Source organism: Chiloscyllium punctatum, chromosome 38 (genome assembly GCF_047496795.1).
Source record: "Chiloscyllium punctatum isolate Juve2018m chromosome 38, sChiPun1.3, whole genome shotgun sequence".
Taxonomy (NCBI): domain Eukaryota; kingdom Metazoa; phylum Chordata; class Chondrichthyes; order Orectolobiformes; family Hemiscylliidae; genus Chiloscyllium; species Chiloscyllium punctatum.
The window spans coordinates 43226798-43248034 of NC_092776.1; the positions used below are offsets into that span (position 1 = coordinate 43226798).

At 39.6% G+C, this 21237-nt stretch overlaps 1 protein-coding gene across 4 annotated transcripts in view; it reads left to right on the forward strand.

Moving 5' to 3' along the window:
• The window catches only part of btaf1 (BTAF1 RNA polymerase II, B-TFIID transcription factor-associated), a 130758-nt gene that overhangs the window by 51817 nt on the left and 57704 nt on the right, over nucleotides 1-21237 (forward strand). For all 4 annotated transcript variants that reach the window (XM_072557718.1, XM_072557719.1, XM_072557720.1 and 1 more), the window contains exons 7-9: nucleotides 276-405; nucleotides 7129-7197; nucleotides 14043-14132. In XM_072557718.1, coding sequence (XP_072413819.1) covers nucleotides 276-405; nucleotides 7129-7197; nucleotides 14043-14132 — 289 coding nt within the window. The remainder of the gene's footprint in view (nucleotides 1-275; nucleotides 406-7128; nucleotides 7198-14042; nucleotides 14133-21237) is intronic.

Consider the following 21237-nt stretch of genomic DNA (forward strand, 5'->3'; position numbering starts at 1 on the left):
ATTTCAATTTCTTTTCTGTCAAAAAAGCTTCATGAATATAAAATCTTTTGATGCTGCTTTTGCTGAATGATTTTTCAACATTGTTTCAATTTAAAAATATGGCAGGGAAAATGTTTTACACTTCGCCCAGAAAGGATTTTTAGCCACTGAAAATATGATTGTTTGTCTTAACTGAATTGAGTTTTTAAAAATAAAACCAAAATTATGGAATCATGCCTTATGTGCAGAATTGAGAGGATTTTTATTTTTAAAATAGCTTATTCATGTTTTTGCAGCAATGATAATGTTGATGGGGAGCCAGAGGAGAAACGTCGCAAACTTACCAATGTTGTAATTGAGCAACCAGCAACTGAATCGAAGGTTTTAATTGATAATATACTTGACAGTTCTTCTTTATTTGATGAGGTGAGATGGATATACTTGTGTGGTTAAAAAATTTAGATGAGTTAATATTAATAGTTTTGCTGAATAGAGAATAATGTTTTCTGTATTATCTCTGATTTACAGTGCCAGGAAAAGGAAAGAATTCCTAAAACCATCTATTATCTGAAACTGATTTAAATAGTGTAATTAGATAGTCATCATGTTTGTGTTAAAATGTTAATTCCTTTGGTGCTACCGATGAAGGAATCTCACTGCAATACACGATAAAGTGTTTCAGTCTTTCAAAAGGGTTAGGCAGCATCAAAGGAGAAAGAGAATTGGCGTTTCGGGCATAAGCCCTTCATCAGGAATGACAAAGGGCTTTACCTGCACGCACTTGATGAAGGGCTTATGCCCGAAACATTGATTCTTCTGCTCCTTGGATGCTACCTGACCTGCTGTGCTTTTCCAACATCACACATTCGACTCTGATCTCCAGCATCTGTAGTCCTCACTTTCTACCTTTCAAAAGGTTAGTACAATTAGTCCACCTTCTTGTTAGTACAGGAAGCGCAGATAGGGGGATATTTTGGGTGTATGTTTGCTCGCTGAACTGGAAGGTTTGTTTTCAGACTTTCCATCACCATACGAGGTAACATCCATCAGTTAGCCTCTGGTAAAATGCTGGTGTTTTGTCCCTCTTTCTATTTATGTGTCTTGATTTCTAAAGGTGGGTGATATCATTTCCGGTTCTTTTTCTCAAAGGATGGTAGATGGGGTCCAAATCAATGTGTTTATTTATGGAGTTCTGGTTAGAATGCGATGCTTCTAGGAATTCCCATGCATGTCTCTGTTTAGCCTGTCCTAGGATGGACATGTTGTCCCAGTCGAAATGGTGTCCTCCTTCATCTGTATTTAAGGATACTAGTGATAGTGAGTCATGTCTTTTGTGGCTAGTTGATGTTCATGTATCCTGGTGGCTAGTTTTCTGCCTGTTTGTCCAATGTAGTGTTTGTTACAGTCCTTGAATGGTATTCTGTAAATGACATTTGTTTTGCTGGTTGTTTGTAGAGGGTCTTTTAGGTTTATTAGCCGCTGTTTAAGTGTGTTGATAGGTTTGTGGGCTACCATGATGCCAAGAGGTCTGAGTAGTCTGGAAGTAAATTTGACGATGCCTTTGATATAAGGTACTGGGTGCATTCTGTCTGCTTGTTTGGATTTGTTGTTGAGAAATCGGCAGACTGTGTTTATTGGGTATCCGTTCTTGAATACGCTGTATAGGTATTTTTCTTCTGCTTTTCATAGTTCCTGGTTGCTGCAGTGTGTTGTGGCTCATTGAAGTAAAATCCTGATACAACATCGTTTGTGGGTGTATGGCTGATTACTTCTGTAGTTAAGTATTTGGTCTGTATGTTGTTTTCCTAAAGATGCTGGTTTGAAATTCCCCATGTAGAGCGAACAGTCAGTGGGGAACTTCAAACCAGCATCTTTAGGAAAACAACACACACAGACCAAATACTTAACTACAGAAGCAGTTATACCGACACCCACAAACAGAGGTGCATCAGGATGTTATTTTCAACAAGCCACAACACACTGCAGCACCCAGGAACTATGAAGAGCAGAAGAAAAATACCTATATTGTGTATTCAAGAAGACCGGATACCCAGTAAACACAGTTCTCAACAACAAACCCAAACAAGCAGACACAACGTGTCCAGAAACCCTAGCCACATTACCTTACATCAAAGGCATCTCTGAAGTGACTTCCAGAGTACTCAGACCTCTTGGAATCATGGTAGCCCACAAATCCACCAACACACTAAAACAGCAGCTAATGAACTTGAAAGACCCTATACAGACAACAAGCAAAATGAACATCATTTACAAAATACGATGCAAGGACTGTAATGAACATTACATCCAACAGACACGGAGAAAACTAACTAAATGAATATCAACTAGCCACAAAAAGACATGATTCACTATCACTAGTATCCTTACATACAGATGAAGGAGGACAAAGCATCCATCTTAGGGCAGGCTAAACAGAGACATGCATGGGAATTCCTAGAAGCATGGCATTCTAATTGGAACTCCATAAATAAACACATGGATTTGCACTCCAGCTACCATCCTAGAACAGGAAATGGTATCACTCGCCCTAAGAAACCAAGACACATAAATAGAAGGCAAGACAAAATACCAACATTTCACTGGGGGCTCACTGATGATGTTACCTAGTATGGTGATGGAACATCTGAAAACAAACCTTCCAGCTCAGCAAGCAAACTTATATCCAGAACTTCAACCTGAGCTACAAATCTTTTCGAAAATCACTATTGGGGGTTATTTGTTTTCAAGTAATAACTGTAATTGTTAGGTAGCTAATTAAAATTTAATTTTTAAACTAACAGTCATTAGAGGGTTTGTCATATCAATTAGTGGGGTTTTGTGGTCTGCCTGTGTGATGTGGCCAATAACGGATGCTGAGAGCATTCCTGATAATTACATCTGCAGAAAGTGTATCCAGCTTCAGCTATTCACTGAACAAATGAATGTGCTTGAGTTGCAATTGGAGACTCTAAAAACCACTAAATGGCAAAGTGCATCATAGGTAGAAGTCATTCCCAAAGTACAGGAAGACAGATGGTGACCGTTAGACAGGGTAGGCAGTCAGTGTAGGAGTCTCCTTATCAAACAAAAATTCTATTTTGGATACTGATGAGGAGGATGGCTCATCAGGTGACAGCAGCACCACAGCTAGCCTTGCTATACAGAGGGGAGGGACAAAGTGTATTCGAGAAATAGTAATTGGAGATTTGATATCAGAGGCACAAATTGGAACTTATGTGGTCACGAGAGACTCCAGAATGGTATGTTGCCTGCCTGGTGCTGAGGCCATGATGTCTCTGAGCAGGTACAGGCTGTCCTAAACAGGAGGGTAAACACACAGAAGTGATTATCCATATTGGCACAAATTACATGGATAGGAAGAGTGACAAGGTCTGCAATGATCATTCAAGGAGTTAGGTAGTAAACTAAAAAGCAGGGCCTCTAAGATATTACTCTCAGGATTACTTCCTGTGCCATGTACAGAGGAACCTCAATTATCTGGCATTTGACTATCCGATTATCGGATTATCTGCCAAGGTCCCAATGCTTGGCTAAACTGTTATCCGGCATTAGATTATCCAGAATTTGAGTAACCGAACGAAATACTTCCCGCCCGTGTTCTTTGGATGATCGAGATTCCTCTGTACTATGGAGACTCTGAACAGAGACACAGTATAACTGAACTGGTGTAGGGGAGGACTTCAGATATGTGGATTACTGGGATTCTTTGAGGAAAGTTGGACCTGTACAAGAAGGACAGATTGCACCTAAGTTTGAGAGGCATCAATATCCTGGCCAGGAAGTTTGAAAATGCTGCTCAGGAAAGTTTAAACCAGTGTATCAGGGGTGGGAACCAGAGCAGTAGATCAGTAAATCTAGAGACTGGGGAAGAGGTTGAGAGTAAACCAAATATAGCTCAGAGGAAAAGCAGTCAAGGAGAGGTTGCTAAGTTCAGTGGAACTGGAGGCTTAGACTGTATCTGCGTCCAAGCGAGAAGTTTAACAGGCAAATCAGATAAACTCTGAGCCTAGATGAACGGATGTAGTTATGATGCTGTTGCTACCAAAGCGATATGGTTGAAAGAGGGACAGGATTGGCAGCTTAATGTTCCAGGATATTAGATGAGGCAGAGGAGGAAGCAAAAAAGGTGGAGGACTTGCATTACTTGTTAGGGAGCAAACCAGAGCTGTGTTGAGGGAGGACAGCCTGGAGAGGTGTTGTATTGAGGCATTGTGGGTAGAGCTCAGGAATAGGAAGGGTGCAATCACAAAGCTAGGATTGTACTACGCATATCCGAGCTGCCAACGCGACATAGAGGAAGAGATATGTAATCAGATTCTGAAAATAATGGGATTGTTATGGTGCTAATCAATATTCACCCATATTGGTTAAGACTGCTTTAGTGCTGGGGGTTTAGATTGGGAGCAATTTGTTAGGTGTGTCCAGGAGGGTTTTTTGAAACAGTACGTGGATCATCCAATGAGTGCGGGGCCATACTGGAATTGGGAAATGAGCCCAGCCAGGTGATCAAAGTTTCAATGGGGGAGCATTTTTGGAATTATGGCCATAATTCTGTGAGATTTCGGATACTTAAAAAGGCCAAGAGTGAACCTTTGGACGAAGATGTAAAATTGAGGGAAGGACAACTATAACCGAATTAGGCAAGAATTGGAGAATGTGAATTGGGAGCAACTGTTTGAGGGTAAATCCACATCTAACATGTGGGAGTCTTTTAAAGACCAGTTAATTAGGTCACAGGATAGATATATTCGTGTGAAAATAAGGACAGAAATGGCAGGATTTGGAAGCCTTGGATGACAGGGGAAATTATTGGTTTACTCAAACAAAAAGGGAGTATACCGAAGGATTAGGCAACTAAAAACAAAGTCCTTGAAGAATATAGAGGAAGAATATAGAGGATCTGAAATGGGGAATTAGAGGGCTAAAAGGGACTATGAAATGTTCTTGGCCAGCAGGGTTAAGGAGAATCGCAGGCCATTTTATACATATATTAGGAGCAAAATGGTAGCTGGGGAAAGAGTAGACCCATTCAAGAATAAAGAAAGAAGGTTATATTTGCAGCCAAAGGAAATGGGTGAGATCCTTAATGAGTACTTGACATCATTATTCGCCAAAAAGAGAGACATGACGGGCATTGAGGTTAGGAAAAGATGTGTGTATACTCCAGGCAGGTTAACATAATAAAGGAAGAAGTGTTGGGTGTCTTGAAATATACGAAAGTAGACATGTGCCCCCGGCCAGATGGGATCTATCTCAGGATACTGAAGGAGGCAAGGAAGGAAATAGCTGGGGCCTTAAAAGATATCCTTGCATCCTCTTTGACCTCAGGTGAGATTCCAGCCGACTGGAGAATAGCTAATGTTGTACTTTTGCTTAAGAAAGGGAACCGAGATAATCCAGATAATTACAGACCAGTGAGCCCGACATCAGTCAAAGGAAGCCTGTTGGTGAAGATACGAAGAGACCAGGATTTATTCACGTTTGACAGTGAATGGACTTATTAGTGATATGCTATTTGATAGTGATCATCTTGTGATATGTTTGTGAGGCGATGGTCACATCTACCCAACTTGATTGAGTTATTTGAGAAGGTGACTAGAAAGACTGATGAGAAATGGGCAGTGGATGTTGTCAACATGGACTTTGTAAAGCAATTGAAAGATACCTCAAGGCAGGTTGATACAAAGATAGTCTCATGAAATCTGGGATGAGCTGGCTAGATGGATACAAACTGGCTTGGTTATAGGAAACAGCAGGTAGCAGTGGAAGGGTGCTTGTTAGATGGAGATCAGTAACTAGTGGTGTTCTGCAGGGATCAGAATCAAAAAGTGTGGTATTGGAAAAACACAGTTGGTCAGGCAGCATCAGAGGAACAGTAGAGTCAATGATTCGGGCATAGGCCCTTCATCGGGAATTCCTAATGAAGGGCTTATGCCCAAACTGTCGACTCTCCTGCTCCTCGGATGCTGACTGATCTGCTATGCTTTTGCAATACCACACTTTTTGACTGACTCTCCAGCATCTGCAGTCCTCACTTTCTTCTTCTGGTATCAGTTCGGGGACATTTGTTGTTTGTAATATCTACAAATGATCTAGAGGAAAATGTAGGTGGGCTGATTAATAAGTTTGCAGGTAACACAAAATTGATGGTGTTGAAGATAATGAGAAGGCTTGTCAAAAGAATACAGCAGAATTTTTGGATTGCAGATATAGGCAGGGAAATGACAGACGGAGTTAAATCCGGACAAATGTGAGCTGATGCATTTTGAAAGATCAAATTCAGGTGCAAATTATACAATAAATGGCAAAACCCTTAGGAGAATTGACATACAGAGGGATCTGGGTGTATAGGTCCACAGATCCGTGAAAGTGGCAACACAGGCGGGTAAGGTGGTCAAGAAGGCATACAACATGCTTGCCTTCACCAGCCTGGACATGGAATATAAAAGTTGATAAGTTATGTTATGACTGTATAAAACTTTAGTTTGGCATATTTGGAGTATTTTCTCCAGTTCTGGTCGCCACACTACCAGAAGGACTTGGATGCTGTGGAGAGGGTATAGAGAAGGTTTACCAGGATGTTGTTGGTTTGGATGTTTTAGTTATGAGGAGATGTTGGATAAACTCAGATTTGTTTTCACTGAAAACAGTAGAAGCTGAGGGGCAACCAATAGAAGTTTACAAAATTATGAGAAGCATAGATAGGGTGGATAGTCAGAGGCTTTTTCCAAGGGTGGAAACTACAGGAAGACGCAGGTTCAAGCTGAGAGGGGAAAAGTTTAGGAACAAAGTGGGGAGGAAAAGCTTTCACATAAAGAGCGGTGGATGCTTGAATCTTGCAGCCAGTGGAAGTGGTGGAAGCAGCCGTGTTAGCAAAATTTAAGGTGTACCTTGATAGACTTATGAATGGGAGGTGAACAAAGGGATAGAAACTGCATATTGGCAATAAGTAGCAGGTCTAAATAATGATTATGAATCAGTGCAGACTTGGGTCAAAGAGTTTGTTCCTGTGCTGTATTATATTGCATAATATCCCATAAGTATCCATTTCTTAATTTGTCAACATTTAAAGGATACAAAGGATATTTCTGTGCTGTGTATTAACAAACCACTTTTTTTTCCACTTAGTCAAATGAATGGCCATTAGAAAGCTTCTGTGAAGAACTTTGCAACGACCTTTTTAACTCTTCATGGGAGGTAATTAAAATCATTGTTAATAAGTGTCAACAACCAATTCTCAAAATTAAGGTTAAATGCTGTTAATATTATTATATGCCTTTTCAAGCCAGAGCCATCATTCAGATACATGTCACCAAGCATGCTATTATACCAGTTCCTAGAATGCTTTTTTTTATGGTGACTATGGAAAGAGTCACAAGTAATAAATTTCCCATGCAGCAGGTGCAAGATACAAAAATGCGTTGCAATGAATTCTGTTTACAAGTTATGTACCTCCTGAGAAATCAGGATTGTTTGTGCAATTTCAGTAAAAGTACAAATGCCGTTGTTTATACAGTTAACAGTGGATAGTGAGCAGTCCAAATAAAATGAAAGGATGGCCCAGTTTTCACATCAGGTCATGTTTTTGAAAAATTTACTTTCACACAAGTTCTTGCTACCTTTCCTTCATTCCTCTGTTAGTACTTCTGTAAGTCAGCTATATGTGAGAGCGTAGGTCAAAGGCTGAACTTTTGTCTCTGATACTGAGAAAATCCAAACTGAGAAGTGTACAGGGCAACATCTTTAAATTATTTCTGATTCCTTAGCTTCCAAATTCATTATATCAAATGCACAGCTTTGATATTGAATGTTAGACTAGTATCAAAATAAAATTTGAAATTTGTGCAGAAGATTTTGTGTAAGTGTTATTGTACCTTCATAGTCGGGTCTTTGGCATGTCATTCTATTTGCATGAGGCTATGGAATAATTGAATTTAGTCTGATGTAGATCTCTACATTGTAATTCCAATGCCACATAATACAATTTTGCTTACAGTTATACAGCTTCATTTTGTGTCTAGTCTTCCATCAACCTTGTATAGTGATTTAATACTTGCAGAACTAGTATGTCAGTTTGTGACTGATTTGAAGGTGTAGATGTGTGCTATACCTTTAAGAGAATGGAAACTAGCACAGACCTAGAGAGGCACAGAGTTTGTTGAAAAAGTTTAAAACGTAACATTTAGTTGAAACAAATAGCTGGAGCTGTGTTGCCATGGTACGAAACAAATTCAAATTCGGTCAATCAGCTTAAATGATGCCAGATACCAAAATTCAATCAAATTTGAATTTTACTGTTTTGGATGACATCACACCAATGAAATGATCTGATGTTTTAGGGTATAAAATCAGACATTTTCAACAGTTATGGGGAGAACAACAAAGAGCTGCCAAGCACCATGACTGCTAACAGAATAGCTCTCTGAAACATACCTGTTCATAAGAAATTTGTGCAGCAGAAGACCGAAGAAAAGACGACCCAGGAAAATCTACAAAGAAGAATCGACACAGCTGGCTGGCTTTGAAACGTGATTTTTGTTTGTAAATCTTAACCGGGGTTTTTATCGGGCCATTATTGTAGAGTGGGAGGTAAAAGATAGCTTTAGGAGAAAGGAGATGTAAATAGTTGTTGTCTAATGTTCTCGTTTGGACTTCAAGAAAAAAAATTTTAAATTTTTCTTTAAGTAGTGATATTTGGGATAGCTCTTTGCCACTCAAAAATTTAACAGATTACAGCGCAAGGTGAGCTTTTCTGTGTGTCTGGTGTAAATTACCTGTGTCATAACAGTTTGGGGGCTAGTTTCCGGGATTTGAACAGTTTCGGATTCTTGATTTGGATTGTTTAGACAGATCCAGTCTGAGATTTGAATCGATTTGGGGTAAGAAGAAAGCCCAGTAGGTTTAAACACTTGCCAGTTCGTGTCCTAGATCTTTAAATAAAACTTAGATGAGACACCTTTAATTTTGGTTATTCGTGGTTGGTTAAATTAAAAGTAGGACAAGTGGCTTTTAAAGTTGCTAAAAAGGTTTTTGGCTTTGAAGGTGATTCCCAAATTTGCCAAGAATGTTTAGAAATAAAAAAAAGACCATACTCTTAGAATTAGCAAAGAGGTTAGAGCTGAATTTAACTAAGGACAAAAGTAAAGCTGAAATTGTAAGGGAATTATTCACACTTAGGTGTGTCAGAGAAATAGACAAGTGCAGTAGAGTTAGAAAAATTTTAAATTACAATTGAGGAAAATGAAGTTAGAAGGTAGAGAGAGAGAGGGGAAGAGAAATAAAGGAAGAAAACATGAGAGAGAAGGTTCTTAGCTGAGCAAAAGGAGAGAATTTGAACTTGAGAAGTTGCGATTTAGTGAGCGAAGTCAAGTTAACAAGATAGACTTTAAAAGAGAAGCTAGTGATATATACAAATATGTCAAAACTCTGCCTCATTTTGATGAGAAAGATGTTGGAGCCTTCTTTATTTCATTTGAAAAATTGCCTCGGCAGATGGGGTTGTCCAAGAATTTATGGGTAATGCTAGTTCAAATTAAACTGGTAGGTAGAGCTAGTGATGTATTTGCTGTGCTGTCAGATGAAGGGTCAAGAAATTATGAAGAGGTCAATCAGGCTGTTTTAAGTGCTTATGAATTGGTACCAGAAGCATATAGATAGCAGTTCAGAAACACAAAGGAGGTCAGACTTACGTTGAGTTCGAAAGATAGTCATTTTGATAGATGGGTGCAGGCCTTAAAGAAAAAAAGACCTATGAGGCTCTAAGAGAGATTATTCTGCTGAAGGAGTTTAAAAACTCAGTTCCAGAGATAAGAATTCACATGGATGAACAGAAAGCCGAGGAAGTGAGAAGGGCAGCAGCGTTAGCAGATGAATACACGTTGGTGCATATAACAAGCTTCCGGCAAGAATTTCATCCTGTGAGGGATAGAAGTTGGGAGAAAGGGAGATCCAAAATTACGAAACACAGAGTAGCGAACACTGGTAAGTGTTTACCACAGGTTAAAAAAGAAGCCCAAGAGATTGTAAAGGAGGTGAAAGGCCTCAGGTGTTTCCACTGTGGTAAAGTGGGACACGTAAAGTCACAGTGCTGGTCTTTAAAGAAAGACTCTGTGGGAAAAGATGTAGTAAAAGAAGCTAAGCCAGTGGCATTAGTGAAAGTAGTAAAGGAAACCCCAATAAAAGCTGAGGAGCTGCAGGAGAGTGCACAGCCTAGGCAGGGGCTGGGTATGGAGTTAGTGCCTGATGTCTATAAAGAATTTGCCTCTGTGGTTAAAGTTTACTCAGAAAAAACAGGGGGAGAAGGGCAAGAAGTTATAATTTTGAGAGATACAGGATCGAACCAGTCTCTAATAATAAGAGATGAGCAAATTTGCACTCTGTCTGATCTGTTACCCGAGAGTGTGGTAATTTATGGGATAGATGGACAGAAATTTAGCATTCCCCTTCGTAAGATCAGGTTGGAATACCAACTCAAGACTGAGGAAGTAACAGTGGGAGTGATTGACAGTGTCAGTTCCAGGAATCCTAGTTTGAGAATGATTTAACAGGGTCCAAGATGGAAGTGACACACCTTGTTGTGGAGAAGCCCAAGGAAGACCAAGAAACTGAGGAGTTAAAAGAAAAAAACTGTATTTTCCCAGACTGTGTAGTAACAAGATCCCATATCAAAAGGAACAGCACAAAGCAAAAACTAAAGAGAAAGATGAAGCAGTTGAGGTTCAGTTAGTGGACACCCTGTTTGACATAATAATACAAGAAAAACCTGAACAGGGAGAGAGTCAGACAAAAGTGTTTAGTCCTGAAAGGCAGAAAGATGAGACAATAAAAGAAATGCATGATGATGCATACTCCGAAAAGGAGGCAGTGGATATTCCTGAGGGTTATTATACTAGAGAGAGAGAACTGGAGAAACAAGTGTTAGTTACTGCCTTGCAGAGTGGGGAATCCAATCCAGATGTTGTGGATTTTGATGTGCCTCAAAATATGTTTTTTAAAAATGAAGAAGTCCTTGAGGAGTGAGATAGGTTAGTAAACTATCTGTCTCGGGAGCAAAGAACACAGTTGAAAGGTTTGTTACTGCAGTATGAGGACATGCAGGAGTCAGTTGGAGAGGACTAATGCTATTGTTCATGAAGTACAATGTTCTGATTTTTAAAAAAAACACCCCTGTCAGCTTAATTCTTTCAAAGCCAGACAGGTCTAGAAGGAGCTGGAGGCCATGCTCAACAAGGAAATCATCAAACCAAGCCAGAACGAGTGGAGTTCACCAATCTTCTTAGTTCCCAAACCTGATGGAACTCAGTGATTTTGCATGGATGATCAGAAAGTCAACGCCATAACAAAATCAGACTCGTATCCAATACTGAGATTAGAAGACTATATGGAGAAAGTTGGACAAGCCAGTTACATCACGAAGTTGGACTTACTGCGTGGTTACTGGCAGGTACCTTTTATCACAGACGGCAAAAGAAATTTCTGCTCAAAGTTTGTGAGAAGATTTGTAGCTCGGATGCTCATTGTTGTGGTTTAGATTAGATTAGATTACTTCCAGTGTGGAAACAGGCCCTTCGGCCCAACAAGTCCACACTGCCCCGCCGAAGCGCAACCCACCCATACCCCTACATCTACCCCTTACCTAACACTACGGGCAATTTAGCATGGCAAATTCACCTGACCTGCACATCTTTGGACTGTGGGAGGAAACCGGAGCACCCGGAGGAAACCCACGCAGACACGGGGAGAATGTGCAAACTCCACACAGTCAGTCGCCTGAGGCGGGAATTGAACCCAGGTCTCTGGCGCTGTGAGGCAGCAGTGCTAACCACTGTACCACCGTGCCGCCCTAAGTTGGTTCTGTTCGCCAAGCTGGGAATTTGTGTTGCAGACGTTTCGTCCTCTGTCTAGGTGACATCCTCAGTGCTTGACAACCGGAAGCGGCAGATTCAAACCACTACAAATGGCGGAGGAAAGATCACAGAAGCGCTTCACAGGAGGCTCCCAAGCACTGAGGATGTCACGTAGACAGGGGACGAAACGTCTGCAACACAAATTCCCAGTTTGGTGAACAGAACCACAACAGAAATTTCTGCACTTGTAACTCCAGATGGGCTATATCAATTCAAAGTTGTGGCTGGGTTAACAAACTGTGCAGTCTATTCGGATGATATTGTGATCTGTAGTAAGTCCTGGAAAGATCACATGGTACAGTTGGCAGAGCTCTTTGAATGACTACGAAAGCAAAACTGGTAATAAACTTAAAATTGAATTTGCAAAAGCAGTAGTGATGTTCTTAGGACATAACATTGGTCTTGGGGGGGGGGGGGTTGACCCCACGGAACGCAGAGATGAAGGCCATCGAAGGACTTCCACGACCAACCTCGAAGAAAGAGGTGTTTCAATTTTTGGGACTAAGCGGATTCTATTGGAAGTTTATTCCAAACTTCAGCAGTGTAATGACTTTCTTAACAGATTTGCTGAAGAAGAACACAAACTTTCGGTGGACAGAACAATGCCAGGTGACATTTGACCATTTAAAAGCAAGATTAACCACTATACCAGTTTTAGCTAAACCAAACTTTTCAAAACCCTTCAAAGTTGCCATCGATGCTAATGGCATCAAGTTGGAGTTGTACTGCTACAGGAAGATGATGATGGGACTGAACTGCCAGTTGGTTACTTTTTACAGAAACTCAACATCTACCAGAGGAAATACTCAATGATCAAAAAAGAGCTATTGAGTTGGTACTGGCCTTACAATATTTTAATGTTTATGTTACAGACAATGTGTCAGACGATTGTGTACACAGATTACAACCCTCTTACATTCTTAGAACATTTTAACGAGAAGAAAATGAGACTCTTTCATTGGAGTCTTATGTTACAGACTTTTAATTTACAAATCGTACATGTTGCGGGTCGTAAGAATGTTATTGTGGATTTAACTGATAAAGTACAGATGAGATTGGTATTTATTGTATATGGGAAGACGTTAATATGAATTTAGATTAAAGTCATTTGCATGTCATGGTAATATGGTTAAGGAATAGAGGGAAAAAATGAAGCCATCTTTTCATTTTGATGGTTCATTTTTTTCTGAAGGGGTAAGGTGTTATGAAGGTATAGGTGTATACTGTACCTTTGAGAGTGTGGAAGCTGGCACAGACCTAGAGAGGCACAGAGTGTGCGGAAAAAATTTAAAAATGTAACATTTGGTTGAAACAAATAGTTGGAACTGCATTGCCATGCTACAAAACAAATTTAGCCGATCAGTTTGAGTTATGCTCCAGATACCAAAATCCAATCGAATTTGAATTTTACTGTTTTGGATGACATCAAGCCAATGAAATGACTGATGTTTTGAGGTATAAAATTGGACATTTTGAACAGTTGGGGGAAGAACAGCAAAACCCAGCCAAGCACCAAAACTGCTAACAGAATAGCTCTCTGAAAGGTACTGGTCCATAAGAAATTTGTGCAGCAGAAGACCGAAGAAAAGATGACCCAGGAAAATCTACAGAGAGAAATCTATAAAGGAGAATCAACACGGCTGATTGGCTTTGAAACATATTTTTATTGTAAATCTTAATCGGGGTGTTGATGGGACTAGTATTGTAGAGTGGGAGCTAAAAGATGGGTTTAAAAGAAAGGAGTTGGAAATAGTTGTTGTCTAATGTTCTCTTTGAGACTTAAAGAATAAAATTGTCAAATTTTTCTTTAAATAGTGATATTTGGGATGGCTCTTTGCCACTCAAAATTTAACAGATTACGGCGTGAGGTGAGCTTTTCTGTGTGTCTGGTTTACCCTGTGTCATAACAGTGACCACCAAAACCCAATTTTTTTTCTTTTTTGGGTGATTTTTGAAGTGAATTCCAGAACTCTAAAGATGGTACTCTGCATGTATTTCACAAACCGTCTGGTTTCAAGTTAAATTTTATGTACTTTGTAGGTACTCTGTTCAAATAGCAATTATATTTGAGCAGTAAGTTCTTTTTTAATTTAGTTTGATCAATAATAACCTCTATGTTTGTTTTTTTTCTGTCAGGTTCGGCATGGTGCAGGAACTGGGCTAAGGGAGATATTGAAGGCTCATGGAAAAAGTGGCGGTAAAGTTGGAGACAGCACTTTAGAAGAGGTAAGTATTATGGAAATGACTTAGGTATCTTTGTTAACATTAGTTTTGATGCACTATGATTTCAAGATTACTTAGTGCATTGAATAACTGTAACATAAGCCTGGCAAAGATTAGTTTGTGTCAGGTGTGTCATCTACTTGTTCAGGTGGACAGGAAATACTCATGACAATATTCGAAGGAAATGTGGATAGTTATTCTAGCCAATGTTTATACATCAAAATAAACTAAATTGCCACCAAAAAAAATTATGTAATCCTTTTTCTGCCTTTTTGGGGAGGATTTTGCCATGTGTGAATTACCTATCCATGTAATAGTGGCTGCAATCCAAAAACTAATTCATTTGACTGTGAAGGACTTTTTATGGTGGTGTTAAATATATTGTATAATGCAGGTTCATTTGTTCTTGGTTAATTATCAATTAACCTTTGGGTAAGTATTCTTTTTTGAACGTGTGTGAAATGCGTTGTATCAATACAAGGTCACTTATAATGAACTGTTAGTACCTGTTTTCAGCAATTAAAGATGTGGAAATGATGTAATAAAAGTAAAATACTGTGAATGCTAGAAATTTGATATAGAAACTGAGTACTGAAAATACTGTTGGTCTGGAAGCATCTGTAAAGAGAGGAATAGATTTAACATCTCTGTTTCAGAACATCTCTGCAAGGTTAGTGTCCTTGGCACAACTACCTTCAGCTGTTATATAAATGATCTTCCTTTTATCATAACATCATATGTTGGGATGTTTGCTGTTGACTGATGCACAATGAAAAGCATCATTTGTGCCTCTTCTGATACTGAAGCAGTCTTTGTTGAAATGCATCAAGATCTGGACAGTATCTAGACTTGGGCTGAAAAGTGGCAAGTAATATTCCTGCCACACAATGATCATCTCCAATAAGATACTATCTATCCACCTCTCCCTTCCCCCCCCCCCCGCCCCCCCCACCACCAAAGCATTGCCATCACTAAATCCCCCAACATCAACATCCTGAGGGTTACCATTGGCTAGAATCACAACTTTACTTCCCTCATAAACACAATTTCTACAAGAGCATGTCAGAGGCTCAGAGTTTTGCAGCAAGTGACTTACGGTCTGACTCCCCAAAGCCTGGCCAACACGTACAAGGCACAAGTCAGGAGAGTGATGGAATAGTACCATTTTCCTGCATGGGTGCAGCCCCAATAACACTCAAGAAGCCTGACACACCGTTCAGGACAAGACAGCCCACTCGATTGGCACCACGTCCATACGCATCCATTCCCTCTACCACTGACACTCAGTAGCAGCAGTGTGTACTTTCTATAACCTGCACTGCAGAAATTCACCAAAGATCCTTCGACTTCTCCTTCCAAGGCCATGACCACTTCCGTAGCCGTGACCACTTCCATATAGAAGGACTGGGCAGCAGATACATGGGAACCCCATGACTTGCAAGGTCCCCTCCAAGCCACTCACCATCCTTCTTTCACTGTCATTCTGTCAAAACTCTGAAATTCCTTCCCTAATAGCATCGTGTGTCAACCTAGGACACGTGGAGTGCAGAGGTTCAAGGAAGCAGCTCACCATCACCTTCTCAAGGGCAAATAAGAATGTGCAATAATTGCAGGCCAACCAACAATCCCCATGTCTCACGAGTGATTTTTTTTTTAAAAATGAATTGAATATAACTCTTCTTTTGAGCTCAACTCAAAGTTCTGAAGAAGTCATATTCAATTCAAAATATTTCTCCACAGATGCTACCAGACCTGCTGGGGTTTTCTAGAATTATGGGTTTATTTCATATGTGGGAATGACATGTTTGGGTATGCTATTCAGTAATAATAGAATAGCGTACAGGGAATATACTAACAGGGAGAAAAATGGGAAGTATTTCATGAAGCGCAATCAGTGTTGTAATCTAGGAAATATGACAGCCAGTTGTGCATCGCATCTCCCACAAATAGTGTTTGGTGATTATCTTAAATTAGTCCAGTGCCATTTGCTAGCATTTGGCCCATAACCCTATGAACCCTTATATACCCATCCAGATGCTTTTTAAATCCTGTAATTGTACCAGCCTCCATTACTTCCTCTGACAGCTCATTCCATACACCCACCACCGTCTGCGTGAAAAAGTTGCCCCTTCGATCCCTTTTAAATCTTTCCCCTCTCACCTTAAACATATCGCCTCTAGTTTTAGACTCCCCCACCACAGGGAAAAAGACTTGTATTCACCCTATCCATGCCCCACATGAATTTATAAACCTTTATAAGGTCACAGTTCAGTTTCCGAAGCTCCAGAGAAAATGGCCCCAGCCTATTCTCCCTATAATTCAAATTCTCCAACCCTGCAACATCCTTGTAAATCTTTTCTGACCCCTTTCAAGTTTAACCTCCTATAGCCAGGAGACCAGAATTGAATGTAGTATTCCAAAAGCCTAACCAACATCCTGTGCAGCTAGAACATGACATCCCAACTCCAGTACTCAGTGCACTAACCAATAAAGGCAAGTATGCCAATTGTCACCTTCACCACCCTGTCTACCTGTGACTCCACCTTCAAGGACCTATGAACCTGCACCCCAAGGTTTCTTTATTCAGCAACACCTCACGTTTATTTAACTTATTCCATCTGCCACTCTTCAGCCCAGCTGAGGCAAGTGCAAAATTGGTCAGTGTGGCAAAAGTAGTCTTGGTGATAATGCAAATATGTGGTTGACTGCATATTAATTTTAAATATGAATCCAAGGTTGTGCATGGTCCAGTTTAGTCTCAGACAAACAGTTGTCGGGGAAAGCAGTCAATAGCTGAGGAATAGATTTTTGAAGTGGGAAGGAAAGAAATGGCTTAATCCTTTTTAATAGTTAATCGGTGGAAATTTCAGTTCAATCATTGTTTAATGTCATGAAAGTCAGTTGATCAAAGGTGCAACTGGAGCCAATTTTGCACACCTTTTTTGTAAACAATTAATCTCTAGTTACAGATTACAAGCAAGCACCCCATCCCAATAACAATTTATTAATATTCCTTTTCTTTGTACATACAATCTCTAAATTTTATTTAAATTAAAATTTTGAAGCACATCAAATTTTTTTAAATGCCATATTCTGCGCAAAGCATTGCATTCTGGGATATCCCACCTCTAGAATCTCTAATAATTTATTTGTACTTGCATTTCCTTTTTGTAAAATAATTACGTATTTCATTTTCAGCCATCCATGTAATTTTTTTAAAGCCTATCTTTTCTCAACATTTCTTTCAAATCAGCAAGTTCAGCATTTTCTGTCTTTTTTGATAGAGTATGTGATCCCAAAATGAATAATTTATCTACATGGATTCAATAACCATGTAAAAAATACTACTTCGGGAAGCTAAGAAAAACAGAAAAATTAAGGGTGAACTTTTCTCATTATTCCTCCTAAAAAATATTATGAAACCAGTTGAACTAGTGTATGTATCAGGCTGTCTATGTGAAGTGTTATTAGAAATAACTAGTTTTAAGGTCAGGAACTCATTTTTGCATATTTACTCTTTTTAAAAATATTTTATGTGCCTTTAAACAATTCTTAACTTTTGGGTGTCCCTTCACACTAACTCCAACATATCAAAACTTGTATTAGTTTTGACTGATTGGAATGAAACTAAACATCTTAATGCCAAAGCCGTACAACTAGCAGTAGTTGCAATTACTGGGTTTGCTTGCATGCATTTTGCTCTAATTCTATTAATAACTTATTTCTCAAATTCTGGTTCCAACCAAGTTGAAATTAACATGCAGTCTGAAGATGCTTGAAAACTTTCCATTATGATGTCTATATAGACTTGGTATTGTGTAATGTGACAGGATTAATTAATTACTTCAGAATAAAGACAGAAGCAAGCACAATATGATTATATTTTACCTACAGTTTGAACAGGGAGAAGATTATGGCTAAGACCAGCATTTTAAAATTAAATAAGTACATGAAAGCTGAGCTAGCTGAAATAAACTATTGTACTAGATTAGTGGATACATCAATAGAGATGTAGTGGCAGATATTTAAGGGGATATTTTGGAATACTCAGAATTTAAGTATATTCCTGATTTTAATAGATTCTAAAGATACCATCTATGCTTAAAGTTAGAAAAAGCATCAAAATGAAAGAGAAAGTATATAACTGGAAATATGAGTGGCAGGTCAGATGATTGGTCAGAATATAAAGAATGATAGTGAGTGACAAAAGCATTAATCAAGAGGAAGAATTTCGAGTATGAGAGGAAACTAGGAATATAAAAATGGATAGCAAGAGTACATCTAGATATTTAAAAAGGAAAAGAATAAGTAAATGAGCTTGGTCATAAGAAGGAAATGTTGGATGAAATGAAATCTTTTGTTTCTGTCTTCATTATTAAAAAAAAACTAAAAAAAGCCAATAGTGATGTAAATCAGGAGATAGAAGGGAGAGGGGAACTTTGTGAAAGTATAAATCACCAGAGAAGAAATACATGCAAATTGATGGATCAGCAAGTTGGTAAGTCTCTAGGAAGAGGTCCAATCAGACCCAGGGTCTTAAAAACGGGTTGCTAATGAGCCCCCAGTAGATGCATTCTGTAAAAATTTCCAAAGTTCTCAATCCAGGAAAGATTCCATTAGACTGGAAAGTTGCAAGCGTCCCTTTCTTCTTCCTGTATCAGAAGAATACAGGAAACTGTTAAGTTAACATCTCTCATAGGGTAGATGTTATTAGTAAAGAGATTATCAGACTGATTCCTGGAATAGTGGTGCTGACACATGAAGAAAGACTGAATCAGTTAGGACTATGTTTACTATTAAAAGAACAAGGTGGGATCTCATAGAAAACAAGAAAATTCTAACAGGACTAGACAGGATAAATGCAGGAAGGATGTTCACAAAAAATTGGGGCATCCAGAACTCTGGGTCACAGTCTAAGGATATTAGGTAGGCCATTTAGAACTGACATGAGAAATTTCTTCAGTTCGAGAGTGGTGATCATATGAAATTGTCTGCTGCAAAAAGCATTTGAGGTCAAATCATGGAATGCTTTCAAGGAGGAATTTGATATTGTACTTGGGGCTAAATAAAAGTCAAAGGGAATGGGGAGGAAGTACCAAGTTAGATGATCAGCCATGACCATATTGAATGATGGAGCAAGTCCAAAGGCTGAATGGCTATTCCTGCTCCTATTTTGTATGTTTCTTTGTGAAGAAGACTTCAGAAAGTTGCGAATAAATGAAGGTCAGTTGAGCAAATGGACAGAAATCTGGCAGATGGGGTATAATGTGGAAAATATGAAGTTGTTCAATTTGGCAGGGAGAGTGAAAAAGCAGAGTGTTACTTAAATGGAATATAGTGGTGGAATACGGTGGTGCAGAGAAATGTAGGCATTCTGGTGCATGTGTCTTGACATGCATGTAGACAGAACACCTAATTCAGGAGGCTGATGGGACATCATCCCATACAAAGGAATTGAATGTAAAAGTTAGGATGTTATGCTTTAGTTATATAGGGCATTGATGAGACCACATCTCGACTACTATATGCAGTTTTGGCCTCCTTATTTAAAAAATGATCATGGAATTATTCAGCCCATCTAGTCCATATCATCCCTCTAAAGAGCATCCCACTCAGACTCATCCCCCTACCCTATCTCTGTAACCCTGCATTTCCCATGGTTAATCCACTCTGCCTCCTCTTCGGACTGTGGGGGGAAATCAGATCACCTGGCGGAAGCCGATGCAGACACTGAGAGAATGTACAAACTCCACACGGACAGTTGTCCAGGGCTGAAATTGAATCAGAATCCCCAGTGCTCTGAGGCAGCAGTGCTAACCACTGAGCCACCGTGCCACCCACGATGTAAATGGTAGCTCAGTTGAGGTTTACTAGATTGATATCTAGAATGTGTCCGCTGTCCTATTAGGATAGGTTGGACAGTCTGGGCTTGTTCCCACTGACATTTGTAAAATTGAAGGTGATTTGACTGAAATGTATAGAGGCTAGACGAGGTTGACATGTAAAGAATATTTCCTCGTGGTGAGTCCAGGGCTAAGGGATGGCTTTTTAAAATAAGGGATGATGCTTTTCAGGTAGAGTTAGGAAGAACTTTTTTTCCCTCCAAGGATTGTACAACTCTCTGCTTCAGAAGGTGGCGAAAATAAAGCCGTTAAATCATCTTAAGGTGTCGGTCAATAGATCCTTGTTTGGTAGGGCTGTCAAATGTTATTGGAGGAGTTGGGAAATGTGGAATTTGAAGTGCAACAGGTCAGTCATGATTTTATTGTTACTGGCAGACCGAGTTCAAGGGTGAAATAGTCCTGTTCTTTCTTTTTATGCTTGTATATCAATTAAAGCTTCTTGGGTTCAATTTTCAGCCAAACAAATCTCACTGGAACCACACCTTGAAGCATCATTAAAAATGTAGAATCCTTTAGTTATTTTTCATAGGTTTCTTCCTGCATATGCTGTTTTGGGCATTTCAGAAAAACTTTTCTCTTTTTGAAAAGCGGTGTATCGCAATATTGTGGTTTATAGGTCAACTGATTAAGGCCATAAGTGCTTAAACTATTTTCAAGTTTACTTTTCCATCTGTGGGAAAACAGAATACTTCATGTAAATCATCCAGTCACTCTTCACATCCCTGAGCAACTAGCCTTAGTTTAGTTCAATGAGTACCATTTGCAAGGACTTTTTGGCAAAAATCCATTTTTGATTGACCGTTCTCAAGTATCTCAGAATATACTCCAAACTATCTCATTTATCAGCATCTTTTGCCTCTTCTTAACTTTATCCCCAAATTAGTAGGCAGTCACCATAACACCATCTCCCAGACCATACAGAATCTCATCACCTCAGGAGATCTCCCACCCACAGCTTCCAACCTCATAGTCCGGGAACCCCGCACTGCCCGGTTCTACCTCCTTCCCAAGATCCACAAGCCTGACCACCCTGACCGACCCATTGTCTCAGCATGCTCCTGCCCACTGAACTCATCTCTACCTACCTCGACACTGTCCTATCCCCCCTAGTCCAGGAACTCCCCACATACATTCGAGACACCACCCACGCCCTCCACCTCCTCCAAGACTTCCATTTCCCCGGCCCCAATGCCTCATCTTCACCA